We start from the raw sequence: 27,674 nt of genomic DNA on the forward strand, positions 1-27,674 counted from the left end.
TCACCAAAGGGGTCACCGCCCCTGTTGCACTCCTGCTGCCCTGCAGTGTAATTTATGGGACATTTCCCCCCCTCGCTCGCCCAGTGGATGCCAGGACCATGCAGGGTGTTCCTCCTTATCTTCCTGCCTTCAGGAGCTGAGGGACAACCACGCGCTGGCATGTGTGTGTGAGCACATGTGTGTGCATTTGTGGGGTGGGAGGTGGGATTTCCTGGGCTTTTAAAAGAATATATCGAAAATTAGTGAATTTAAAGTGGAAGAAATTTACAAAAACGTTTCAGTGCATCTTCTCTGAGCTGTTCTGCCTGGGAGAAGAGGAGAAGGGTGAGGAGCAGCTGGCAGGAGGGGGACTTCCAAGGATCACCCCAACCCTCTCCCTCCCATGTGGCTTGAAGTGAGATTTTGTGTCTAAGTCATCACTGCTTGGGGTGCAGGCACTGGAGGGACAGGGATACACCCCACATATGTACATGCATATGTGCATCCCTGGCTATTTCCTCACCTCCAGCCCTGCACCTACAGATGCAAAGTGCTCTGCAAGCTCCTAGTTCTAGGGGCATGGGGCAGCCTCTCTTGCTTCGTAGCAGTAAGTCACCTACTTCCTGAAGGCAAATTTTCCCCTAAATTGCCATTTCATCAAGCTATGTGGGCTAGCAGGTACAGAAGGCAGCTGCCAGATCCCTGAAGGGCTCCAGCCCTAGATACAAGCCCAGACTGACCTGTGGGGGAAATGCAGGTTCCTGTAGCCTGGGCAGCAGCAGGGCACTGGCCTGCAACCAGCTCTTCTCCTTCCCCTCTACAGTGAAAGGGAAAGTGGGACCAGGCAGAGACCGCACCTAAATTCCCCTTCCTCTGCAACCCTCCCTTTCCTCACCTCGCTCCCGGACACAGGCCAGGACACCGAGCCAGCTGGGTCCTGCAGCAGAGCTTATTGCTGCGCTTGCCCTCCCTTTCCTTTTGTTTTTTCCTCTCCTTCTGTCACTGCCACCCCAGAGGAAGGAGCTCTCACGCTCCTCTTTGACTAACCCACTCGAGCAATTCCTCTCCTGATGTCTTTGAGAAACTTTTCAGTGCTCTGACTGAGCCTGTGGGTGCTGGCTTCAAATAATCCTCTCGTGTAGATTACAACAGCTGGATGAGAAGATAAAGGCTTTTCTCTCCTCTTTCCTCTCTTGTTCCATCCTTTTCACTTTTCCTCCTGAAGCCAGAGTGATTCCCAGCTGTTAGGCACAATGCTGGTGGGAGCCCTGCGCAGTCTTCTGCTCCTCTGCCTGGTTGAGGAGGGCATCAGCAAAGTCAGAAGATACTACATCGGTGCAGTGGAAACTGGCTGGGACTACCTGCACAGCGACCTGCTCTCCGTGCTGCAAGCACCTCCAGGGTAAAGCTCTTCCTATTGCAGTTCAGGTAGCCTGCTATGGGCGCTCTCCCACCCCCTGCACTGTGAGCTTGGGTCGGGGCAGGCAGGTGCCTGGGGGCAACCAGGCAGGGTGGGTGCTCTGAGCTGCTGGTACCGCTGCGAACGGGTGTTTCTGTGCAATGGGGAGTCACTAAGTGCAACCCCTGATAACGCACTGGTGGAATAAATCTGCAGTGAGAGATGCAGACCTGCTCTGCACTACTGCTCTGCGCTGCTTTATCTTAATGCAGTTTGCCTGTGACCCTTTAAAGTCTGCACCTGGAGCCAAGAGCTGGTTCTCCAGCCTGTGCTTTCTCTTCTGCTCTGCATCCCGGGAGCTTCGGGGAGATGCAATGGGAGATGGGGTCCTCTGCCTCCCTGCCTGGGGGCTGCAGACGGAGGTTACCTGTGCCCCCCAACATAGAGCAGCAAAGGCTCTCCGCTGTGTCTGCATCTGGTAAAACCCAGCTTTAGTTATTTATATCTTTGTGTACCTTACATTTCTGGGGCTGAAATTTTTCCTTTAGGGAATGAAAATTATTTTTAGTGTTTGGGCAAAGAATGGTGTTTGCACACAGTGACAAGAGGGAGGAAGGCACGGTGGTTTTGCCCACATACTTTAGAGTAGGAAGGAAAAATGGCAGTTGCATTGCTCCAGCATCAGGATGCTGTTGTGTGATGCCACAGCTGTCTTGGACACGTGTGGCTGTGAATGGGCTGTTCTGCGCTCAGCGTGGGGAGCAGAGCTGGGCGGCTACAGCCCCTGTGGATCAAACCATACTGCTTCCCTCTGCCCCACTGCCACATCCCCTTCCCCAGGCTCTGTGCTGGGGCGACGTCAGCCCACGGCCCCATCTCAGACCCACACTGGGTTGAGCAGCAGGGAGCTGTGGTCAGGCACTGGAAACCAGGCTCTGGTGATGAGCCAGGTCAGCCTGACTAGCTGCTGTAGTCACCGTATTAATCAGTTACGTTGTTTTATCCCCCCTTTGGTTACTTCAGTAGGAAATTCACATCCAGCACCCCCTGTTTCATTAATGCCTCCCCTGCCCTGCTTTTACTAACGTTGCACTCAGATCCGTTGGGCTACAGTGGAGGTGAGGCCACTCACGCTGTTAATTCAACCTTGTGGCTTTCCATTTCAGTACTGGCTTTAATGACGAGCTTGCGCACCATTTCTGACCCCAGGGTGACTCAGGGACCTGGCTCCTGGGGATGAGCTGGGGGGGCATCAGCAAGCAGCCTGAGGTCACTTGTCCTTCTCTAAAACAGGGAAAGATAATTTTGGCTTTCTCATAGGTGGTGTGCTCCACCCCAGGGAGGCAGGTCACGCCTGGGCAGCGCGGTTCCCAGGGGAGCCATGGTGGGAACCAGGGCTTGCTCAGAGTGGCTGTTCCCAGCTGGATGACAGTGCCTTTTCCCTGGCCCTGCAGCCTTAGCCCGGTTCCCCCCACACGGGGACAGCACAGGAAAACAACCAGACTGGGGAGAATGCAAGAGTGAGTCAGGAAAGCGTGGCAGGAGCAGACCCGATGCTGGAGCTGGGGTGCCTGTGCGTGGGGTGTCTTCTGCTCCACCCGTTCTCCCTCGTGGTACCAGCATCTCATGGCAGCCCCCAGGGGTACCCCCCCCAGTCAGGGTCTCCAAAACCCCTTGATGTATTCAGTGGTTTCTCTGGCACATTTGTGGAAAGCTCTGCCAAACGAATGGGCTACAGAACAGCAGGCCAGAGCTGCTTACGCCTTCCCCATGTTTCTCTTCCTCCCAAACACAACGCTACCAGCAGGGTTCGAGCTGGGACCAGCACGTCCTGCGACATTCCCAGGGATCTCATCTCCTGCTCGGAGCTGGGGGCCACGTAGCAGCAGCCTGTGTTTGAGTGCTTCGGCAGCGCAGGGTGTTTCCCTTGGCTGTCTCCCGACTCTGAGAGATGAACAGATAGTGCAGCTAACAATGCTGATTGAAGGCGCCAGGAACTTATCTCTTTGCCTTGGCTTCAGCTGCCCTTGGTGTAGGAAGCCCACAGGGACCCCAAGTGCAGAGGACAAGCCAGAAGCACTTGGATCAGATGTCCCTGTGCCAAACTCTGCCTCTTCATCCCCTGCAAAGGCTGCCAGGCTCTGCTGTGCCAGCTGGGACCCAGTGCTGAGCCTTGGTGTCACCAAGTCTCCTTCCAGCCATGTCCATGCATGCCAGCAAACTCCCCCTGACTCCAGAGGATTTCTGTCTGGTTTAGCACAAAATTAGCAGGACCAGAGGCTCATATCTCAGGGATCTGTTTTGGAAGCTGGTCTTTCTGCGAGTTAGAGATTAAGGCACAGCTTCCTGACTGTGGACAGCGCAGTGCCAGTGATCCCACAGTACTGCCACCTCCCAGCACGGGGTCACCCTGCAGAGCAAAGCTTGGTCCAGACCCTACTGCCATCAAGCCAGGAGCGATAAGAGCTCATGGGCAAAGTCAGCTGAATGCAGTGGCCCTTCTCACTGGGGCCACGTCCTGCTGCGGACCTCCTGCCAGCCAGAATGTGGGGTTATAGCTGTGGTGGGAAAGGCAGGATCTGGACACATGTGTGGGTTTCATGGGCGCCTGTCCTGCCCTGGTCCCAAGAGGGTGAACCCCACTCTCCCCACAGCATCCTCCAGCTGCAGGTGGCTTCCAGTTGGTAGCGTGGGGGCAAGTGTGCATCACCATTTCCTAAATTTAAGTCACTCTGTCTCCTTCCTCTTCCTCTTGAGAAAGAGTCACAAAGGGAACCACTGCTTGAATAAAGGCTTAGTCAGAGCAGAGCAATCTTCCCTGCTTCTTCAGAGGGAAGAAAATACCACCTGGGTTTTGCTCCAAACAAAACAAGGCTGGAAGCACTCTGTCTAGTTACTGGAAATGGTCTCAGTCCTGGGGCTGATAAGCCAGTCTCTAAAATCCCTGGAGAAATTCATGGCTTTGTTATCCTGATAAATATGCTAGATTCCTTCTGGAAAATGAATTTGTTAAGCCACTTACAGATAAAAAGTGGCCAGCAGAATAAGTGGGGTGTGAAATGCATTCAAGGCTCCTTTATGCTTCTGCTGCAAGGAGTAATTTTTTAGGGGCTGGCTGTAAATCCCAGTTTGGTCAGAAAAGAAACGAATGTGGGGACATTGCTTGCTGCCACGACAGTCTCTTTCCTGGGGGGAGCTGGGGAGGATGTTCGAGGTTATACATGATGTGATGTGTCTGCCACACCTGAAGGTGCTGGGGATGGGGTGGGGGGTGACTGCAGGGCAGAGGCCACTGTGACACTGTTATCACAGTGTTCTGAGTGCCCCAGGTCTCTGCTGGCAGAACAAAGCCATGCAAGGCACGAAGCAGGAGGCTGGCAGCAATGCCTGCTGCTGTGCCTGCTCCTGGCTGCAGCTGAGTATGGCGCTATGCCTCCTGCCCTTGTGTCTTCTTCCATCGTGACTAACGCTGTGATATTAATCACTGCCACATTGTCATCTGTGAGCTGAGTAAAACACACCTGGGGGTTGTCAAGAAACCCAAAGGACACAACAGGGTAAGTGATCTCTGGGACTGGCACAGCACAGGAAAGCTGGCAGGGAGGGGAGGAAGAGGATGGCTGCTGCCCATCTGTGGACGGGGCTGCACCATCAACCTTGGATTTTCCTTCCTCCTGCAGCGTGTCAGGGCACATGGGCCCAGGGCCGCCCATGCCTGGTGTCCCTCCCCGGTACAGGAAGGCTGTGTTTGTGGAATACCGTGACGCCTCGTTCACGCAGCCCAAGTCCAAGCCAGCGTGGATGGGTAAGAAGCCCCCAGAGCAGGGTGAGCCCTCGCTCTCCTTGACAGCGGCCAAACTCATCCTGGGTTGGGTGCTGGCAGCTCCTTGGCCAGGAATGGGAAAGCACCTGGGTAGACTCCCAGTACGGCAGAGCTGCTGGGGATGGAGGGGAGCCTTGCTGGTGCCAGAGCAGTTGATACTGCCATGCTACACGAGGGACAACTGCTAATTGTGCAGGTGGAAAGCCCAGACCCTTTGGGGCCATGGCTGGGTGGCAGCTGCCTGACCCTTTTTTTTCTCCTCTTCAGGTCTCCTGGGCCCCACCATCCGAGCAGAAGTCTATGACACAGTGGTCATCGTGTTTAAGAACCTGGCCTCCCGCCCATACAACCTCCACGCTGTCGGGGTGTCCTACTGGAAGGCGTCGGAGGGTGAGTTGGGCAATAGCCAGCTGCTGCAAGCCCTTATGTAGTAATTCCCACTCTGCTGCCTGCCTGTCAGAAGGGAGCACGTCCCTCCCTGACCCTGCTATTCACGTCCCCCTGCGAGGACAGACAGTCACAGAGATGGCTTAGCCTGGGAGAACAAGACCATGCCCAGCCCAGAAATGAGCTGAGATAAACAAACAGCCCAGAGCAAACCTGCGTCAGTTATAGAGGTAATACACAGGTTAAACCTTAGGTTGGATGCTTAGGGCCAGGAAGACTGTGCCCTCCAGCGTCAGGGCAGGCGGTGGGTGCACAGCCCAACAAGTGAGTCTTTGGCACCGCTCTGCTCACTGCCCTGAGACCAGCCATCGCCAGTGGGAGTCAGGCTGGCCCTGGAGTCTGGGGTGGAGAAAGGCTGTATTCTGGGTTGGGGGAAGAGGCATTTCTGCAGCCATGGTGTGTTGGCGATGAACCTTCAGTGACATCTGGGTGTTTCTTTGGCTTTAGGTGCAGGGTATGAGGATGAGACCAGCCAGCCAGAAAAGGAGGGTGACAGGGTGGATCCAGGGAAGACACACACGTACATCTGGAAAATCCAGCAAAACCAGGGCCCAACAGATGGTGACTCACCATGCCTGACCCACTCCTACTCCTCCAACACCGACAGCGTGAAGGACATCAACTCTGGTTTGATCGGAGCCCTGCTCGTGTGCCGACCTGGTAAGGACAGCACAGGATGGGGACAGGTCACATACAATCAGGAACTGAAAAGCAGGGAAATCAAAGATGCCTTCCAGAGGTTGAACGTGGCAGTGGAGTCAGTAAGCTGCGGTCAACAACAGCACTTTTGGGGTTTGGCCTTTTCCTCACCGAGTCCCCAGTGCAGGAGCCAAACACACTTTGGATTTCCCTGCTGGAGAGGAATCAGTTGCTTTGTTCCTTTGCAAGATTTCAGACCACAGATGAAATTTTCTACCTTGTATCTGAACCTTATCTATCCATAAGGTGAACTGCCATGGAGGCATAGATGTTTGTCTTTCCTTCAGAACTTCACCAAGCTGTGATTGTTCGGTGTCAGCCAGGGTGCTTTGTCAAACAGGGTTTTGTTGGAAGAACTAGAGGGGAGTTTGTGTCAGCAAGGGTTAAGGATCAGGCAGGAGAGAAGCAGGACACCTGGGGCACTGCCTGGTCCACAGTACGTGTGCCTGCTCTCCTTTCTTCAGTAAACATGGAGGTGATGAAAACTGTTAATATTTGTGGGTGCAAGGCACCAAGAAGTGTACCTGGTTGAGCCATCTCCTGGCGGTAGCTGTCCAGACCCTTCTGTTGTCACTGGAGAGGAATGGGCAGGAGCCACCTCCTTCCAGGGCACTGTCTGCAGGCTCCAGTGACTCACCAGGAGCAGTTTCTCCACTGAGTGAAGTCTAGACAACAACCACAGGCGATGGTCCTGATGAGGGGGCTAGGTAAAATGAGCTCTTCCAGGTGACTAGGTGGATCCTGAGAGGGGAAGGCAGCAGAAACTGACCTCCCGAGCTGGGGGAAGCTGCCTCTTGACCAGGGGCTTTTGGGGACTGCAAGGTTGGAAACAGGTCGTGAGATGTGACAAAAGCAATCCACAGCCTGGCCTTGATTTACCAGTTCTTGGAGGGCACAAAGGGAATTCCCTGTGGGTGCGGGCATGGTGCTTGCTGACCTTTGAAGAGATCCATCCTGTGGCATTTTGCAGGGACTCTGGCAAGCGATGGGAACAATGACGCGCAGCAAGAGTTTGTGATGCTCTTCGCAGTGTTTGATGAAGGTAATAATTACCCTGTTGACTAGTGTCAGCCCCTGAATTCAGCCTGGACTGGGGTGCATGCTTTGGCCATGGTGTGAGTCCAGCTCTCCCATGCCATGCCCTGGCCTTGTTCCCATCACACAGGCTAAAGCTGCGGGGGAGTAATGCCCTGTCACCTGAAATGGTCAGCACCACGTTCATGCAGAGCTGTCGCCAGGTCTGTTGTAGATTTCCAACAGGCACCACACATCTGACCTCCCTGGATTTTGGCTTTCATACTGTTTCCACCCAGTGGGAAGGTTTCCTTTTTCTTTGAAACGCTCTCAAGTGAAAGCTGACTGCATCCTCCTCTCTCCACAGGGAAAAGCTGGTACTCTGAGCCCAGCTCCCCGGCAGTTCCTCAGCCCCTGCCTCACAACAGGACAGAGCTGCACACCATCAATGGCTACATCAATGGCTCCCTGCCTGGTGAGTCCTAGTGTGCTGGGGATGGAGGTCATGGGAGGTTCTTCCTAGAAGTGTAGCCAGGTCTGTAAACTCAAGGTGTCTTGTGAAAGGGTGTGAAAAGAGGCATCAAGAGGAGTTTCCAGGTGATGGATCTGTTAGGCTGTATTCATCCCAGAGGGACCATCACATCTCAACTCTTTGATCTGCCTTGCCCATTTACAGTGGGACAGGACCTGTTTCCAGCTGTATGTGTTGCCAAGGGGAGCTGACCTTCTCGGATATCTCCAGGAATAGTGCTGGTAGCAAAGAGTTTCATCTCTTGTAGCCCTGTGAATGAGGCTGGAGGTAGCATTGAAGGGAAAATTCAGCTGTCACAAGCCTGGGTCTGACAACACACCTCTGCAGGATTTGAGGAATAGAATCATTTAGGTTGGAAAAGACCCTTAAGACCATCAAGTCCAGCCATAAACCTAACACTGCCAAGTCCATCACTGAACTATGTCACTAAGTGCCACATCTACACATCTTTTAAATACCTCCAGGGATGGTGACTCAACCAATTCCCTGGGCAGCCTGTTCCAGAGTTTGATAACTCTTGCAGTGAAGACATTTTTCCTAATATCCAACCTAAACTTCTCCTGGCACAACTTGAGGCCGTTTCCTCTTGTCCTATCACTTGCTACTTAGGAGAAGAGACCAACACCCACCTCAATACAATCTCCTTTCAGGTAGTTGTAGAGAGCAACAAGGTCTCCCCTGAGCTTCCTTTTCTCCAGAAAAGCAAAAGAAAATGTCATTTGTGGTCTCAGTGAAAAAAAAAAGTTGACATTTTCTGATCTTCTTCTGGGAAAAGGTCCACAGATGCCTGAGAGTGAAGAATCTCCAAGGCAAACTGGGAAACACTGTCAGGAGAGTCACTACCATCAGCAACCTTGGTGACCCACACCCTGAAACCTCCCACTTGGGTCTGGTTTTTCTCCAATAAATGGCAAAAGCAGAACTCCCCTGAATTCCCCATCCTGGTGGATCCATGGAGCTTAAGAGCTGAGTAGACCTCATGGTCAGCTGCTGTGCCTGCACAGTGGGTTTCCCCTTGAGAAGGTACCCACCTCTGCCCAACAAACCCCTGTCTGGCTGCAGGACCTGGCCTGAGAGGTGTCTGATGAAGAGGTGGCAATGGAGAGCTGAGGGCCTCAGGACGGAGCCTCCATCCTGTCTCCTCCTGGGCCCTTGGGATCCATTCCAGTCACCTATTGCATGCAGTGCCAAAAAGAAGTGCTTGACTCCGTATCTGACTTTGTTTGGCTTCAGCTTCCAGGAACTTGTTCTTGTTATTCACTTCCCTGCTAGATTACAAAGCCCTTCAGCACACACTAATTTCTCCCCGGGAAAATATTTTTACAATGCAATCAAGTCCTCTCCCATTTCCTAAGCACACAAAGCTCTTTGAGTGTCTCTGAGGAAGGAATTTTCTCCAGCCTTCAAATAATCCTGGTGACCTCTCTCTGCCCTTCTTTGGGTATTTTAACTACTGCTGAGTATGTGCTGGAGCCCTGCCTCAGAGACAATGTTTTAGTATCATCAGGCTTGCCAGTGTTGTGATCACACAAATGATTCTCCTTTCCAGTTCCCAGTTCCCCTATTTTTAGAGTCGAGGAACACATCTACCTCTTTTGCCACTGCATCCCGCTGTGAGCTCCCATCAGCAACCTCCCAAAGCCCTTGCCATAGTCCCCCACTCTGTAAATCTAGTCATATCTCAGGGGGATGTTGTGGCCTGCACCTCTGTTTTACTCAGACGGTCCACGTTCACATGTGACTTCTCCAGCTTGAAGCCACCAACTTGTGGGGCAGGGGACTCTACTCACCACATGTCATTCTCTGAGTCTATAACACCAAGAGCTGGGACGAGGGATGGACACAGTGCTGACGCCTCAGTGCTTTCCCTCTCTCCTGGCAGGACTCACACTGTGCCTCAAGAAGCAGGTCCACTGGCACGTGATTGGGTTGGGCACTGGGCCAGAAGTTCACTCCATCTTCTTCGAAGGCCACACATTCCTGGTGAGAAGCCACCGTGTCAGCAGCCTAGAAATCTCCCCTGCCACGTATCTCACAGCCCAGACCATGCCAGGAACAGCTGGCTGGTTTCGGATGTTCTGCCAGATACTGTCCCATCAGCAAGGTAACATTATTCTGCAAGAGCTCAGGGGAAAAGTTCAGGGGATGGCCTGGTCTCAGGTTTCTATGCAGTGCTGCAGCTCCAAGGCCCCTCCTGCTCCATAGTCTTATACCCATGTGCAGCATACCCCAGGATGGCATAGGTTGACCCATGCAATGGCCCGTTTGATGGGGACAGTAGTGGAGAGGACATCTCCCAGGCAGAGCCTGGGGGAGCACAAGCCTGTGCTGTCATGTCAGTGTGACCCTTTCTGTTTGGCTTGGCCGAACCCAGCTGGCATGGAGGCCATTGTGAAGGTGGAGGAGTGTCTGGAGGAGCGCCTGGTGAAGATGGGGAAGCCGTCAGATGAGCCAGAGGACATGGAATACCCTGAAGAAGATGAGGAAACTTATCATGTGATCCAAGTGCGCTCTTTTGCCAAAGAGAGTCCTGTGACCTGGACTTACTACATTGCAGCTGAGGAAATGGACTGGGACTATGCCCCCATGAAGCCAGTGTCTCTGGACAGGTGAGAGCGAGCATGTGTGCCCATGAAGCTCCTCCTCAAGGCAGCCCTGCCAGATCTTCCCCAGAAATTTATTTTCCTTCTGCCCAACCTGGACAGTTTTGTTCTTCCTTATTAATGCTAAGAGGATGGATGCAGGATAAGGATGGTCTTGGGAAAGTCATGGGAAGGCAGGGCCTGGCTTTGCTCTATTTTACCAAATGCACCACAGAGGCATTCGTCTCCAGGGCATTTGTCTCTCTGTTGCCCAGGTCTCTGGGGTCAGCCTCTTCTAAGCAGACAGCAACACCTGGTGACCCTTCTCACCCTCCAGCCAGGAGGGCCTGCATAGCAAGGACATGTGCCCACTGCTCCAGAGTGTGGGTCTCCTTGCCCTGTCTGGAAGGACCTGCTCTAGATGGTAGAGACAATTAGCCCCTGCTGCTGCCCCACTTCTTGGAGGGAGAGGTGACGCAAGTGTGATACGTCAGCAGAAGTACCTTAGTCAGCACTGCATGGCGATGACACTTGTCACCAGTCCCGACGTCACTCTGCTGACACAGGCTGTGTGAGCTGGGGCTGGCTTGGTAGCGGGGTCACTGGGTTCTGCCCTAGATGAGGATCCTAGCCAGCAGCCACCGGAGCAAGGCATGCAGAGCAGAAATCCCTACCTGCAGCCCCTTGCAGGGTAAGCCAGAGGAGGTGTCCTCTCCAGCTTGGGGCTGGCCTTGCTCCTGGGAAGGAGCTGTGATGATCAAGAAAAGGGAGCTGCTCTCTTGCCTTATGCCCATATACAGGAGGTGTTCCCAGACACAGGAAAACCTGCCATGCTCTCAGCTCTCAGTCACTCCAAGAAAAGGCAGTGTCAGGCAAGGCTGCTACTGTGCAACCTAGTTGAAGCTTTCTCCATTAAAGAAGCACTGAATTACTTGAAACATTGTTCCCTGGGATGCATATTGTGATTGCAGGGATGGGTGTCCCCACTGTGCACTGGTAGTCCCCAGACAGCTGTGTGGGTCCTTGGATGATGGAAGGTCTTGCTCTGGTTCTGACAGCATCCCACATGTGGCCGTTTGCTCTTTCTCTGCCTTGCCTGCAGAAACATCTCGAGCCTGTTTCTGGAGGCTGGCCCTCAGCGGATTGGTTCAAAGTATAAGAAAGTGCTGTTTGTGGAGTATGAGGATGCAACCTTCAAGAAGCGCAAGGTGTCAGACCAACTGGACAAGGGAATTCTAGGGCCTGTCATTAAGGGGGAGGTCGGAGATGAGTTTAAGGTAAGAGAGAAATGGCTTTCCACAAAGAGGGACTGGAAAGGGAGACTTCAAAGCTTGATGCTGCTCCTCCTAATAGCTCTTGGTTTGTGGCTAAGGTCTGACATAAGTCCTTGAGGTACTCTATCATGTTCGGTAATGTCCAAGGTTCACCAGAAAGGCAAATGTTACTGAAAGCCAAAGCTAAATACTCTCGGTGAGATCAGCAGAGATGCACAGGATAAGGCCCAGTGCCCTTGATTTGACTTCACTGCAGGCATTTTAGGAATTGTGTGAATTAATCCATGACACATGTCATCCAGCACCTTCCTGTGAGGCAGGAGTGTCCTCTCATCCTCTACTCTTCTCCATCTGTGTGCTCTTGCCATACGTGTTGGGGACTGTCGCTTGTGTCTCCCCACGTGCCTCTGCTGACCACTTGACTTGTTTGCTGCTAGGAGGAATGGGATGGTTTCCAGGAACTTCACATTTCTGGTCCCTGCCTGAGCTTCCCTATGCAGCTGTGGGCATGGAGCTGAAGGCAATGTCTGTGGCAAAGCCCTGACACAGCTATTTAGAGAAATAAATGAAAGGCTTCATGCGGTGAAGTGGGGAGCACTTTGAAACTGTTGACTGCTGTGCATACTTAGTGTCTTGGTCCTCTGAGGCCTCCTGGATCGACAGACCTCTTCTGTCTCATATGCAAAGTGAGACTAAAGACAGTAACTTTCCCTTTAATGGATCTGATATTTTCATGCCCTTCCTAAAATGGGGACCTACCAGAAAGATGGACAGTGTAGACTGGTAGAGAAACAAACAGTTGTTTCTTCTATTCTTATTCCTACTTTGTGGTCCCAGACATGTCCAGGTTCCTCCTCACTGGACACTGGCAGGTAGCTGATCCCAAAGTGCCGATGCCCAGCGTTTCCCTCACTGCAAGGACACTGAGGGCAGCCTTGAGACCTCAAAACATACAGAAAACTTTAAACGTTCCTGTTGGTTGTCCTTATTTCAGATCGTGTTCAGGAACCTGGCAAGCCGACCATACAATATCTACCCTCACGGCCTCACCAGCATAAGGCCATACCACACCATGAAGGCTTCTCAAGGTAAGGCAGGCCATGAGAATCTGGGACATCACTTGGCCACTGACATTCTTCTGGGCCAGGAGAACTTCCTGCAGCCCATGGTAAGACTGGTTGTCCAACCCATCCATCCAAGTGCCTGAGCTCTGCAATCCCAGAGATGATGATGATTCTTGGTTCATGTCCCCCTTGGTGCCATGTGACCCTGTCTTTAAGAAAGGCTTGGATGATGACTAGAAGAAGGGGCATTGTAAACCAGGGAGCTGGAACCATGTTGTTTGGTCCATCCTGAAGGCCTCCACTTTCTGATGAGGCAGGAACCACCTTGGTGATCCTGCCTGTGTTTGCCAGTTTCCTTACTGTCCTCATTCCCTGGGCTCCCCCCTGCCCTGCTTTAATGTGGGGGGTTCACTATAACTCAGACTCTCCCTCTCACAGCTTCATGGTTTTTGCTCTGGGGTTGTTGAGTTACCAGGTCCCTTTCCCAGAACTGTTTTCATCCCCTGCCAGCATGCTCCCAGGATCACAACTTGTGCAAGGCTATCCCACATCCCACCAGCGCAAAATCGTGCCCCATCCCTCTTCTCTCTGCCCTTTTGGCTGCATCACAATGATGGGAGCAGTTGTGGAGGCTGGAGAAAAGCTCCTCTGCTGCAGCAGAGGTGGCAGAACCAAGACAGCAGCTGCTAAGGGGTTCAAAAAACTAGGTCAGCCTTGTGACCTGTTACTATCTAAATCAAGGTTCTCCTTCAGGAGAGTCAAAAGGGTAAAGTGGCCCATCAGTGGCAGGACTAAAGGAGCCAAGCCACACAGGGGAGCTGTGAGTCCTGTTCCTGCCCCCCTGCCAACAGCCCCCAGCCAGGCATCACCAGCTTTGTCAGTGATTCAAATCTGTGAAAGCAGGTGAGTCGTGGTCCTGGAGTCACAGGGATAATGCTCTTCAGGGGTGTATAAATAAAAAGAGCTATTCTACCCTGATTGACACATGAGCTTTGCAAACCATGCTCTGACAGTGGCTCAGCTGGGCACCTGGAGCAGAAAAAGGTCTTTTCCTAAGGCTACATCAGTGCAAGATCCTGCTGAATGTTTTCCTTCCATTTGTTTTCTTCTGTTCCTTCCAGATCTCCTCCTTGCTTTTCTCATGGTCTAGCCATATTTACTTAAAAATCTATCTTTTCTTGCTTTGTTTTTCACCCATTTCAGCCCTGCCCAGCTCTGTACCTTCATCTGCAAACCCCTCTGGGCAGGCCAGAGCCCAGACACAGCTGAGACTGGGCAAATTTTCCAGTTTGCAGGAGTTTCAAGGGCTTTCAAAATGAGGCATATGCCTCTCCCCACTAACCTGATCCCAGGGGCTCCTTTTGTCCAGATCAACTTTTCATGCAAGCACATGCCAGCAGCCAGTGTGCCATCCCAGGGTACCTGTGGGGTTGTGTAGTTTTCTATGCAACTTGTGCGGTCAGGAAACCTCCTTTCTGAGCTCTCTTAAAAAGCAGGATCACCCCTTGCAGTGTCAGCCCAGACATAACTGATCTGTCCTTGGGCTGTGTGTTGCCAGAAAAGGACCTGAAGGACATTCCTATCCCCCCTGGCCAGTCATTCACCTACAGCTGGAGGGTCACCACTGAGGATGGGCCAACAAAGGCAGATCCTCGCTGCCTCACCCGTTTCTACTACAGCTCCATCGACCCCGTCAGAGACACAGCCTCAGGCCTGATTGGGCCCCTCCTGATCTGCTTTAAGAAGTCCATGGATCAGAGGGGAAATCAGGTGGGTCTTTCCTCCTTTGTCACCTCGACTGCCAGGCTGAAAGGCTGGAGTAACTGTGGTGGGTGAAATATTTGGGTAAAACCAAATTTGTCTGTCCTGTTCTCTTCAACCCTACCATCAGTCCCAATGTCCCTGCCTTCCCCATCCTCCCCTGTATGCTCCCTTCTCTCCAAACCTGGACCTTAACTCCTGTGAAATAGCAGTAAACTGTTCCCCATGCACCCAGGCTAAGACCTGGAGCTACACTGGGCCCCAGGGGCACTCTGATCAGACCAAGAATAATCACTTCCCTCTCTGCCTTCCAGATAATGTCAGACAAGACAAGGTTGGTGCTGTTTTCGGTCTTCGATGAGAACCGCAGCTGGTACCTGGAGGAGAACATCAGGCGGTTCTGCACTGACGCAGCCCATGTGGATACCCAGGACCCCCAGTTTTATGCCTCCAACATGATGCACAGTGAGTGCTTGGCCAGGGTCTCCCTGCAAAGCCCCGTCAGCCACAGGCTCACCCCTGCCCCAGGGAACAAGCAGGGAACATGCAGCAGCTCATCAGCCATGGCAGAATCAGGTCCTGATTAAATGTTTCACTCCCTGCTCTGTTCCAGCTATTAACGGCTTTGTGTTTGACAACCTCCAACCAAAACTCTGCCTGCATGAAGTTGTGTACTGGTATGTCCTGAGTGTTGGGGCCCAAACTGATTTCCTCTCCATCTTCTTCTCTGGAAACACATTCAAGCGCAACATGGTGTTTGAGGATGTGCTTACTCTTTTCCCTTTTTCTGGAGAAACAGTCTTCATGAGTTTGGAAAAGACAGGTTAGTAACATGGGGTAGTCTATAAACCATGAGCTTGGCATCACAGCAGAGACAAGTGAGCACCTCCAGCCGCGCCTCTGGTACCCAATTGCGTTTTGGCAGCCCTGAGAGCAAAGGGACGCACAACCTGCTGGAACAGCAAAGTAATAGGCAATGATTAAATCTTTCCAAAGCTTAAATCAAAGAAATTAAGTTACTGTATTTTACTTCATTAATAGAGTTCATTAAGGTCACACATGTTGTCAAGCCAGTAAACTGGTTGCAGTAACATGAGTCCCATGGACCTTGCATCTGCACCCTTGGGTCCAAGCTCAGAGGTCAAGGAGAGCGGCAATGCTGACTCTGCTGTGGGTTCAGCCGCTGGTCATGGCATCCTATTTATCTCCACACCTTTGCAAGGACATAAATCGCAGCCATGGAGAAGTCCTAGGAAGGATTTGCTTCAGAGTTCAGTTTTATTTCCCCCCACTCAGCATTTTTTCCTTGGCATTTGCAAAAGCAGTACCATTAACCATTTCCTCACTCACAGAGGAAACACAGAACTTACCATGTGATTGCAACACTCACAGAGGAAACACAGAACTTGCCATGTGGTTGCAAACACTGATATGGTGGTGACGAGCGCTGCACCCTGAGCCAAGCTGACAGGGTTTCTACATACCCCAGGAAGCTTTCTAAAACCCAGCCAAACGTTGCATCCGTTTAAGCTCTGATTTTTGCCTGCTGATCTAAAACAGGCAAGCAGCTCCGCCAGCAGCAGATGACAGCTCTCTCCAGCGTCAGAGCCTGGTTATTACACACTTTCTCACCCACTTCTGGCGCCTGGAGAAGAGGCACTCGCTGTGGGGAGCAAATGCGTTGGCTGGGGATGTGAGCAAGAGGCAGCCTTTTCATTTCCTTCTCCTTGAGTGGGAGAGACGTGATGACTGTGTCTGGGAGAGAGGTGTATTTGACAGCACCAGCATGTCTGTGGGGGTGGACTGTGGTGATTATTCTGCTGCTGGCAATAATTCTGGAGGCTCTGTGGGTTCTCATGCATTAACTGTTCTCACTAAGCTATTGTTGTGGCCTTGCGGGTGTATGTAGCTCGCTAAGCTCTGGCAGGCTCTGCTGATGGTGCTTGTCAGGACTGGCTCTGATGTTGGCAGCAACCCTGATGTCTTGTGAGTCCAGCTGTAAGATAGTCTAGGGATTATGAAACATGAAATCACTACCATGAACCAGAGCCTGCCTGGAAATATAGGTTGCACTAGCAAGGAAGTGGCACGGGCATGGCAGCTCTTCTGAATTCCCACTGTGGTGGGCTGATGGTGTCCTCTTGTCCTCTCTTGAGACAGGTGTCTGGATGCTGGGTTGCCTGAATCCTGATTTCAGGGACCGAGGGATGCGTGCCAAGTTCACAGTCTTGCAGTGCCAGAATGAGGAATACCCTGATGGGGAAGATTATGTGGATTTCGAGGAAGAGGAGGGTGCCTTTGACTTTCAACCTAGGGGCTTCTCTAAAAGAAAGAGATGGCGTAAGCCATGTGTGAATGAGCAACTGAACAATGTCACGTCTTCCAGAAATAAGACAGAGAAGCCAAGATTGTGCTTGACAGAACCCAGCCATGGGGCCCTCCTGAACAACGGCAGGATTTCTGATCCCCCTTCCAATGACACATCAACACTTTTAGGAACAATCCCACATCCACATGATATTTCCATGTCTTCTCTGCCAGAGATAAACTATGAACCAGTGTCCTATGAATCTTTCCTGGAAGATGAAGAAGAATTGTCAAATATCATCAGTCAGGGTGAAGGGTTTGGAACCCTCCCACCTGGAGAACACTTGGCGAGTGTCAGTGGAAGGGTCCATGGTACTGTGAGCTCAGAAGAAGGTCAGCAAGGGCTGCACCAAGCCACGCCAGCTCCGGAAGATGCTCTGGCGGGAAAGAAGGTGACAAAAATCTCAGAAGTGCAGGAGCCAGTAAAAAGGACAGTGATCCAGTCTGGTGGTACATTAGAGATCCTGAAAGCAGAGCCTCAAAAGACAACTACTCATGCAACAAGCCTGTGGGACTCGATGGCTTATGCTGCTAGCAGAGCTGCTCTTCAAGAGAACGGGGGCTCATTTCACCAGAATGACCTGGAGCACAATCTGGGACTTCAAGACATGACTTCACAGGGTGCTGAGGACAAGTTGCTAAGAGGGGCTGATAAAATATCCTTAAATCTATACAAGTCAAAGGAGACAATCAATACAGAACCAGCTTTAAGTACTGATCATAACTCTTCCTCCACACTGGACAATCCTGCATCTTCAGATGAGACAGAAGACAACAGGACTTCTCATGCCGTGGTTCAGAGTCACACCAGAGAAAGCAATTATTTGTCAAATGAGCTAGATGCTAGGCTGGAAAGAAGACCTCACAAAGTGGTTTCACAAGGCTTTTATGAATCTTTTGAAGGGAAAAATGTTTCTTTCTCAGACCTGGGACCCAGCAAACCTGTACAAGAACAAATCCTCACAGATGAGAGTAACTCTTTGCCTGCAAAAAGTGGCATGGAACAAGAAGCCAGTGAACTTACCAAAGGCACAAGCCTTCTAGAAACCACTTTTGCACACACCAATGACCTTGAGCCTTCCAGCTATATAATGACAGAAGAGAGGGATGAATTAATTTTGGAGGCAGTGTTTCAGAATGTTACAGCCACTAAGGAATTGGCAGAGGTGGACAGTCTTGCCTTTCCTGAATCGAACATCATGGCCAATGACACAAGGCAGTCCCCAAATGCTTCCTTAAACAGCCCTGAGCAGTTTCTGAGACACAGAGCTCCAGCCCCAAGCATGAGTAGCCCCAGATGGAGGCCTCGACAAGCCAGGTCACTGGAGAGCAGAGGCTTGATGCATGGTCTGGGTCTTCCCAACACCAGCTGGCCTGGCAGCAGGGTTCCCGCCTCTGAGGGTAACAGAGCAGAGCAGGATCTGGCCAGCCAGACCCCTGAGACAGCAACGAACACGAAAACCCCAAAGGTGTGTGGACCTCATTCACTTTTTTGCAGCTCTCGCTTCAAAAAGAGGTCCCTGGTATCAAGCAACACTTTGCCTGAGGTGATGGTGGCCCAGCAAAGCCTGGAAGAAAAATCAAACGTGGTTGAGGGCAGACTACACTCAGGCAGGGATGTTCCACAGGCTCTGCTTGGACATAGTGCTGACGAGACACATCCTGAGAGGAAGCCAAGCACAGATGGGGGTGTACAGAGCAGCAGTGAGGGTGCCCAGCGCAGCAGACGCTCCTTCCCCACGCAGGGAGCACTGGGGAGTGAGGTGGCGGTGGCAGCAAGCAGCTCAGAAATGCAGGCTGCTGCTGCGGCTGCAGACCTGTCCTCAAACTGGGAGCCAGTCTCCCTGGGGACAGTGGAACACCCCAGGGGCTTGCAGAGCCCCGTTTTGGCCAAGCTGCAGCTGGGCAGAGGCAGTGCCTGGGGGGCTCCTGGGCGTGATCAAGCTCAAGGGAGAAGCCAGATGGAGGAGGAGACAAACTCTGTGGAGCAGCTGGGTCAGTTCAGTCCTCAGCCTCAGCAGCTCAAGGCCAATAACACAGAGGACTACGTGCCTGAGAACATGTCTGGGCAAAATCCAGAAGAAATCCCTATGAAACCAGCCTCCAAAGAGAACTATTCCCTGTCTCCAAGCAGCCCTGCTCACAAACACAGCACTCCCAAAAAAACAGCTAAATATGAGCAAGCCAGTCCGGATGGATGGCAGGTGCTCAGGGGGGAAGATGTCCTTGGAGAAAATGGGCAGAGAGAGCACCAGGGCCTAGGAGAGCCCAAGGAGGATGGGGAAGGCAACAGCACAGCTTGGAAGAGGAACCATGCCCCAGGACATAGGGAGAGACTGGCTCTGAACAACAGGACCCGTTCCAGCCCCATGAGGCCAAAGGCGGACAAGCTGGACTACGATGAGTACGGCGACACAGAGCAGACCATGGAGGATTTTGACATCTATGGGGAAGAGAATCATGATCCACGCTCCTTCCAGGGGGAGATACGGCAATACTTCATTGCAGCGGTGGAAGTGATGTGGGAATATGAGAACCAGAGACCCCAGCACTTCATAAAAGCCACGTAAGTGTGACTCCCTCATGTGTTCCTCCTGCACTGCGTGACATGGCTTGATGCGTGCGTTGGCATGTCCTGGCAGTCAGGGTCACAGGTCTATGACTGTATGACCCATCCAAGCCAATGCCTCCCCTCCGCCTGAGGAGTTCTGTAACTCCAGCTTCTTTGCAAGTGGGTCAGGGATGCTCTAGGCTCTGCATCACTCCTGCCCTGCAGCAGCCCTGCCATGGCTGCCCTCCCTGTGGGACAGTATGACCTGACTTGCTTAACTGCCCTCACCCCAGCAGGGACCCCCGGAGCAGCAGGAGGAAGCCTTTCCAGCAGTACCGCAAGGTGGTTTTCCGAGAGTACATGGATGATTCCTTCACGCAGCCACTGATGCGGGGAGAGCTGGACGAACACTTGGGCATCCTCGGGCCATACATCAGGGCAGAAGTTGAAGATGTCATCATGGTGAATTGAAAGTTCCCATTTCCTATAAAACCTGAAATCCCCCCGTTGCTGGATATGCTCAGCCAGAGGGAGTGCTAAGATGGGCCTGCAGGCTCTGCAATGCCCATGGGTTCACCTTCAGGGCTCCGGGGAAGGAGCTGCGCCGTTGGCAACCTGAGTGGCACATGGGTGGAACCAAGTTGGGAGGCAGAGCCACCGTCCAGAGGGACCTCAGTGACTGAAGGAATGGGCCATCAGGAACCTCAATGTTCAGAGGCAAAGCCTGAGACAGATCCAACCCTATAACAGCACAGCCTCAGCAGCTCCTGGGCTCCATGGGGAGCCTTTTGGGTGAAGGGATTGTAAAAAGGATAATGAGCCAAGCAGGGTTCAGTACAGCTTCTTTGGGTGCTCTATGTGAGGGCAGTCTCAGGCATCCCTCACCACCTTCAGCACCCACCTAAGGAAGAGATGAAGGGCTCTTCACCAGGCTCAGGACTAGTATGCCTGGAGAAGTTGCCTGGTTTTCACTGAAACCCTCACCAGGATGGATTCAGCACCTTTGGGCTCCAGAGACAGTAGTGTAGCTGACTTTGCTTACCGTTGAGCAGGGAGAGGGCCTCATCCTGCTGACACAACCAGGATGCGCTTTCCACTGGGGACCTCACTGCCCAGCCACAGCTTGTGGTTCAGCAGGGGTTGGTCACTGCATGGGGCTCTAGCTGGAGGGCTGTGCACCAGGGACATGGCTGCCTCCTTCCCACCAGCTGGCTGGATCTAACCCCAGGGTCCAGGCCACTCTCAGTGCTTCACCTACCCCCTCCCCTCTACTCCCTTTGCTTTGCCTTCCCTCTGGTGCAGGTTACGTTCAAGAACCTGGCCTCGCGACCCTTCTCCTTCCACTCCACGCTGCAAAACTACAAGGAGACGCAGGGTGCAACGCAGGGTGGAGAGGTGGTGCAGCCCGGCGAGCTCTGGAAGTACACCTGGGAAGTCCTGCCCCAGGTGGCACCCACCACACAGGAGTTCGACTGCAAGGCCTGGGCTTACTTCTCCAGTGTGGACCTGGTAGGTGGGAGCTTGCTCCATGGGGCATCCCAGGAAGGAGAGATGGGTGGCATGCCTGGGTCCTGGCTGTGAGGTCAAGGCTTTTCCTATGGTGATGTGCTGAGAGCAGCCTGTGGCTGTGGGGATTCTCAGGTGTCTAATACAGTGATGAATACACACTGGTGCTTTCTCTTCCCTTCTCTTAATTGGGGTTTTCCCCCTTTCCCCAGTTGTACCAGCTTATGAGACTTGTAGGGAACTAGAGTTCTGCAGTCCCCTACCCCTCTGCCAAATCTGATTGAATCTGGCCCCTGGGTTCCAATGTTAATGGGATAGGGACTGTTGGACAGTTGGACAGACAGACACCGCTTCTCTAGAAAGCATGTGCAAACACTTGCTGCACAGCCTTTCTTAGCTAGGGGCAGAGTGGGGATCCCCCAGTGAACCCAGCATGTCCTTCCCACCCTACACACACCACGCCCTGTGCACGAGCGGGAGCCAGGCCAGGGATGCAGGCAGGGCCACCGCTTCCCTCACTGCTGTGCCGCTTGTGAGCACCCGCGCTGCCTCCTCCTCCAAGGCAAACCCTTCTTTCCCGGCTCCTTGTCAGGAGAAGGACCTGCACTCGGGCCTCATTGGACCACTGATCATTTGCCACCGTGGGGTGCTGAGCTCCGTTTTCAGGCGGCAGCTGTCTGTGCAGGAGTTCGCCCTGCTCTTCACCATCTTTGACGAGACCAAAAGCTGGTATTTCCAGGAAAACATGAACAGGAACTGCCGCTCTCCCTGCCGCATCCAGCAGGACAACCCTGACTTTAAGAGAAACCATTCCTTCCATGGTGAGGACCCTTGCCCTTGCCCTTTCCATCCCCCAGGCTATATTGGGATGGAAAAACCCTGAAGCCTTGAGCCACTTCTGACCTCTGCCTTTCCCAGCCATCAACGGCTACGTGAGTGACACACTGCCCGGGCTGGTGATGGCTCAGCAGCAACGAGTCCGATGGCACCTCCTGAACATGGGCAGCACTGAGGATATTCACTCTGTCCACTTTCACGGGCAGCTGTTCAGTGTCAGGACTAGCCAGGAGTATCGCATGGGAGTCTACAACCTTTATCCCGGTGAGATGCAGCACGGGCGCTGGGCATACCCCAGCTGCCGGGGCTTCGTGTCCATGCCCATTAGGAAGTGCCAAGCCTGGGGGGGGATAGCAAGGAGGGGGGCTGGATCTCGAAGAGTGGCTCCGTGTTTGCACAGCGCTTGGCACTGTGGCATCCCATTACAGCCAGTAACTCCCCTCTGCTCTGCTCTCCATTCCTGGCCAGGTGTCTTCGGGACAGTGGAGATGTGGCCCTCCCATGCCGGGATCTGGCGGGTAGAGTGCAAAGTGGGGGAGCACCAGCAAGCCGGGATGAGTGCTCTCTTCCTCGTGTACAACCTGAGTGAGTGATCCTCTTTGCGTCCCGGCCTGCTTGCTGCCATGGCCATGGCCAGCGTGTTTTTGAGCTCACTCCTCCAGTTCTCTCAACATTTCCCTTGGGGTGACCCAAGTGGGGTCTTCTGGGTTTTCACTCTGAAAGAAAGTCATGAATTCAGCCTTTGCCACCCTACGCAGCCCAGCAGAGAGCACAGAGTCAGGGACACGGTTGGGGCAAAGGCTGGGAGACCAGCTTTATTTGCCTGCAAATATTTGCTCCCAGAGCTCTTGTTTTCCAAAACTGAGGGTCCCTGGGCTTCCTGTAAAATGCACTTAGCACATGCTGGTGCCTGCCTGTGCTGTCGGGAAGGTACAGTGCCCAGGTGCCTAAGCACATGTCAGGAGGTAAACTGAGGCATGGAGTGATGGCAGGAGGCAGCGAGCAACACTGCCTGACCACAGGTTGCTCTGACAAAAACAGCCACAGGAAAACTGACTCCATTCACCTCAGAACAACACATCTGTATGGGAGGAAGTGGTTTGTGAGAGTTGTATTTTATCACACAGTGACAGTCTCTCTCCTCTTCCTAAAGGAGTATTAAATGTCAGCCAGAAAATGTTTCCATAAGTTAAAAATCTGCTAAAGATTTCAAATTTGCATTTTGCCCAGAAGCATTTGCCATGCAGCAGAGACGCCAAAATGTGACAAGTCACTAATAATAATAGTTATTATGAGAGATAAACAGCCCTGTGCTCAGCAGACCAGAAGAGAGACACAGAAAGACAGGGATGTCAGGCAGAGTTTCCTTTAGCGACGTGGTATTTGTTTTTAAAAGATGCTGCCTAGCAACAAAAATGCCCAGGAGCAAGATATGGGTATAAGGAAGAGACACTTGTCAGCATTGCTGGGAGATCAGGACTTGGGAATGAGAGGTCGGGGACTCAGGGACAGCAGTTTGGCAAGAGGCTGCTGTGGTTGATGCTGGGAACTCTCTGCTGCTGACATCAGGGTCAGGAGCAAGAACTTCCAGCACCCCTAAAATTCAGGGATGGATGTGGAAGCATCTGAAAGCCACTACTTGGTATGAGACAGACAAGACTGGGGGCTCCTGGAGGCTTGAGACAACCTCCATAAGCCTGGAGGCTACTACCCAACCTAGCCTTTTCCTCCAAAAGCCTTGTTATCTAATCAGCTCTCCCTGATTTTCACCCTTCTTCTCCCTGTTTGGCTGCAGACTGCCGAAACGCCCTTGGCCTGGCCTCAGGCCACATTGCAGACTCTCAGATCACAGCATCAGGGCAGTACGGTGAGTAGGAGCTGTCACTGCAATGAAGGCAGGTGAGGTTGGGGCAGCTCCAGCCAACACAACCACGTGTTTGCTTGCCCGAGGCTCTGCTACACCTGGCAGAGTCCTTCCTCCGTCCACGTCCGTGTCAGCATCCCACCAGAGACCTGGAGGTGCCTCCCACATGTCTGGCCCATTGTGTCATGCTCTGCCACCCTGTGCATAGCTACTAAACCTTAGGGTGACCCTCAGGCCCCACCCTTCGGATGGACTTCTCATCACCTTGGGCTGGGCAGCGCCAGGGGCCAGCAGCACCCTCATATCTACGCACTCTCCCTGCAGGGCAGTGGGCTTCTTACCTGGCCAGGCTGGGTAACACCGGCTCCATCAACGCCTGGAGCACTGACCGCAGCAACGCCTGGATCCAGGTAAGAGGGGCCCTGTGGCCGGTGGCACCGCTGGGGGCATTGCAAGGGCACGCTCATGGCTGATGCACTGTGCAGAAGGACCCGCACGGATGGCCAGTGTCTCCCCAGCTGCACCCTGCTCGCTCCCCTGCTTCCCCTCGGGGTGGGGAGCTCTCAGACAGTCTGGCCTGACCCCCAGAGCCATCCGCAGTGCAGCAGAGGAATCACCCGGTGGTGCAGCTGCAGCGCTGGATTGGGCAAAAATCCCCCAAAGACCAAGTGAGAACAGCTCACCTCTCCAAACAGCTCTCCCCTGCCTCCTCCCAGCTGTTGGCTGACTTGTGCCCTTATGAACAACTATTTTAACTAGTTTCATCACCTGTACTCAGTTACACCACGAGGAAGCGAGTTCCACGGGTTTACAGTGCATGGCCTGAACACGGCTTGGGTTTTCCGCCAGAAATGAATCCTGGACTTTTGTTCTCAGGTGGACCTTTTGCATCCCATGATTATTCACGGCATAAAAACCCAAGGGGCCCGACAGAAGTTCTCTAGCCTTTACATCTCCCAGTTTGTTGTCTTCTACAGCCTTGACGGGCAAAGATGGAGGAAGTACAAGGGGAATGCCACCAGCACCCAGATGGTAAGGCAAATGGGTCTTGAGGAGAGTGTTTTCCCAGAATGGGGTCCCTTGGGGTGAGGAGGGCTAGGGAGCTCTGTGCACAAAGCAGAGATCTCCTGAGCCCCTGAGATATTTGATGAGGGCAGGAACGGCGAGCGTTCACTGCCAGGATGACTGAACCACAGATCTGCAAGGAACTTGCTGTCTGTGTCCATCTGTCTCATTTTAAATTGACTGAGCTAATTCTTTCCACGATCCCCGTGGCTGTGAGATCCACTGCTTAATGTTATGTTGCGTGTTACATAGAGCTGGGCATAAGATTTTGCCTGAATATCTTTTTTGACCCCAAAGGCAAATTTGGCTTTCTAAAAGCATTGTGCAGATGCAGATGACGTGGGGGATCTCTACTCATTAGAAAAGAAACACAACTTAAATATGCATAAGCTGATCATTGCAGTGGGAGAAAAGTATCCAGAACAGGCTCCATCATGTACATCAGCTGTGGCCAAAACTTCCCCCAGCTTCAGAAGTCCCGGACTGACTTTTTTTCCCTTCTTTTTCACCCCCGTTTGGTGAAAAACATAAAAACATGTTAATTTGCATGGACCCTAAGTTTCTCCTCCTCCTGTTTCTCAGTGGTTCGCCCTGATTTGGCCCATTCACACTTCTTTGGTCTGAATCACATCTCAAATCATTTCCCTGAGCTGCTGTTCTCTTGTAAGGATGGTGAAAATATACAGAAGTGTCAGACAGAAATGTTCTCCCCACTAATCCTTGTCCTGTCTAGTTCTTTCTCCACTGGCACAACAATCCTTTTTCTCCCTTTCCCCACAGCTGTTCTTTGCAAATGTGGATGCAACTGGAGTGAAAGAAAATCGCTTTAACCCTCCAATCATAGCCCGGTACATCCGCATTAACCCCACTCACTACAGCATCCGGACCACGCTGCGCATGGAGCTCATCGGCTGCGACCTGAACAGTACGTCCCACCTCCGGGTACCCAGCACCAAAGCTGGGGCCTGATCCATGGAGTGCTGAGTGCCACCCCACATGTTTCAGGACTCCCCTGGCAGTTGTGGAGGGTGAAGGAGGTGACTGGAGATGCCATTGGGATGTTGGGGGAACAAAGCTGGACAATCTCATTGTGGTCTTAGAGATAGCAATACCAGAGGGAGAGCATGGGACTAGCTCTCACCAGGCTTTTTCCTGAACCACCAGACACCTCCAGCAGCAGCTGAGCTGATAGCTGGGGAGCTGCTGCCTCAGTCTGGGGGAATAGGGAACAAGCAGAGACAGATGCTTTTCCTCTGGTTTTGCCACTCCAAGGCAAGCCTGCTCTGGCCCACACTGCGACCTGGGGTGGTGGTGCTCTGGAATCCCCTCTTTAGCTGCACACCCCAGCAGGACGGACTCCCCGGCAGCTACAAGCAGCGGTGGCTGTGCGGTCGCTCCATGCCACCAGCCTGCCAGCCGGCTTGGAGGCAGCTGTGCACATGCACACCTGATCACACCCTGTGCAGGCTGTCTCCCTGCCAGGTATTCTTGTCCTTCCCCTGGAGACAGGTTCTACTTGTGTCCTGTCAGATGCACAAATTCTTCACATTCTGCCTAGATAAAATCTCCAGAGAGAAAAAAAGGTGGGACTAGTGGCAGGTATAGTTTGGTACTCCCCAGCCACAGCCGTGCTGCACCCAGGGGCCCTGCAGGGACCAGGACACTGCAGCAAAGGCACAGGAGAACCTGTCGTCAGGGAAAGCGCATGGAAGGCATCTGGAGCAAGGAGCAGCCTGAAGGCATCTCCACGATGGGTCTGCTCCCCACTCTGACAAGCATCACTGCTCTCTTCCAGGCTGCTCCATGCCCCTGGGAATGGAGAACAGAGAGATCCCTAACCAGCGCATCTCCGCGTCCTCCTACAGCACCAGTGTCTTCTCCAGCTGGTCACCCTCCCAGGCCCGCCTGAACCTGCAGGGGAGGACAAACGCATGGAGGCCAAAGGTAGCCCATGCAAGGAGCTCCCCAGGCAGGAAGCTGGGGCATGGGCAGGCAGGTGGGATCCCAGCAGGCAGGCTGGGTGCTTACAACCTCTCCTAGCCAGGCTGCGTGGGAAGCGTGGACAGCCACACGCCCCGTGCAAGCTGCCTGCACAGGCAGGAGAGTTGCTGCACTGATTTAGCACCCAGCAGCTCCAGCCAGATGCCTGGTGGGGCAGGTGAAGGCCAGGACTATGTGCAGGGCCAGCTTGGCTTCAGTTGCAACAAATGTGTGTTTCTGCTTGCTGCTGAAGGGTTGAAGGCAGTCTGTCCTTCCCCAGAGCAACAGCCCCAGCGAGTGGTTGCAGGTGGACTTTGAAGTAACCAAGAAGGTGACTGCAATCATTACCCAAGGTGCCAAAGCTGTCTTCACCCACATGTTTGTGAAGGAGTTTGCTGTCTCCAGCAGCCAGAACGGTGTGCACTGGAGCCCGGTCCTGCAGGACGGCAAGGAGAAGGTAGGCAGAGCTGTGTCACAGCCAGAGGCAGCCCACGGCCACCCCTGGGCCAACAAGCACAGCCCTTGGCACCAAACATGCTCATAGGATTTTTCGCAAGAGCAGTGAGCTGGGCTGTGCTTTTTCCTTCCTAAAGTGCTCCCAAGTGGTGCTTGTCTGGGTTGTCCTCAAGTCACGGGCTCACTATACCAGCAGGGGAGAGTGCACCCGCGATTTCTCTTTCCTCTCCAGATTTTCAAGGCAAACCAAGACGACACCAGCACAGCGATGAATACCCTGGAGCCCCCACTCTTTGCCCGCTATGTGAGGATACACCCCCGCCAGTGGCACAACCACATTGCCCTGCGGATAGAGTTCCTCGGCTGCGACACTCAGCAGGAGTACTGACGGCTGCAGGGCCTCTTGCTGTCCCTCATCTACCAGATGCCATATAGTCAGATGTAATGCTGAAGAATTAAACTAATTTTCCAGTA

At 53.0% G+C, this 27,674-nt stretch overlaps 1 protein-coding gene across 3 annotated transcripts; it reads left to right on the top strand.

Annotated features, from left to right (window-relative positions):
• Window positions 1-952: 952 nt before the first annotated feature.
• On the top strand, window positions 953-27,674 carry F8 (coagulation factor VIII). Of its 3 annotated transcripts, none has more exons than XM_074835068.1 (26): window positions 953-1,381; window positions 5,059-5,183; window positions 5,469-5,591; window positions 6,096-6,308; window positions 7,318-7,389; window positions 7,729-7,836; window positions 9,776-9,997; window positions 10,268-10,502; window positions 11,578-11,752; window positions 12,744-12,837; window positions 14,372-14,583; window positions 14,889-15,039; window positions 15,188-15,397; window positions 16,735-19,507; window positions 19,786-19,954; window positions 20,795-21,001; window positions 21,591-21,819; window positions 21,917-22,099; window positions 22,304-22,420; window positions 23,631-23,702; window positions 24,024-24,109; window positions 24,576-24,731; window positions 25,545-25,689; window positions 26,560-26,708; window positions 27,025-27,201; window positions 27,433-27,674. In XM_074835068.1, exons 1-26 carry the CDS (start codon window positions 1,233-1,235, stop codon window positions 27,586-27,588), a joined length of 6,708 nt encoding a protein of 2,235 aa, XP_074691169.1. In that variant the 5' UTR covers window positions 953-1,232; the 3' UTR covers window positions 27,589-27,674. The 3 variants fall into 3 exon arrangements, with proteins under 3 accessions (XP_074691169.1, XP_074691170.1, XP_074691171.1); XM_074835069.1 differs by having other exon boundaries at window positions 19,789-19,954; XM_074835070.1 differs by lacking the exons at window positions 953-1,381; window positions 5,059-5,183; window positions 5,469-5,591; ... (5 more) ...; window positions 11,578-11,752; window positions 14,372-14,583 and having other exon boundaries at window positions 12,797-12,837.

Source organism: Strix aluco, chromosome 10 (genome assembly GCF_031877795.1).
Source record: "Strix aluco isolate bStrAlu1 chromosome 10, bStrAlu1.hap1, whole genome shotgun sequence".
In the NCBI taxonomy this organism is placed as follows: domain Eukaryota; kingdom Metazoa; phylum Chordata; class Aves; order Strigiformes; family Strigidae; genus Strix; species Strix aluco.

Excerpts from the sequence above, each read along its gene's own strand:
- F8 (XM_074835068.1), top strand. The coding sequence starts at position 1,233 with ATGCTGGTGGGAGCCCTGCGCAGTCTTCTGCTCCTCTGCCTGGTTGAG. Across the intron at positions 1,382-5,058 it reads GTGCTGCAAGCACCTCCAGG|CGTGTCAGGGCACATGGGCC; the intron begins GTAAAGCTCTTC and ends TTCCTCCTGCAG. Across the intron at positions 12,838-14,371 it reads CACCATGAAGGCTTCTCAAG|AAAAGGACCTGAAGGACATT; the intron begins GTAAGGCAGGCC and ends GTGTGTTGCCAG.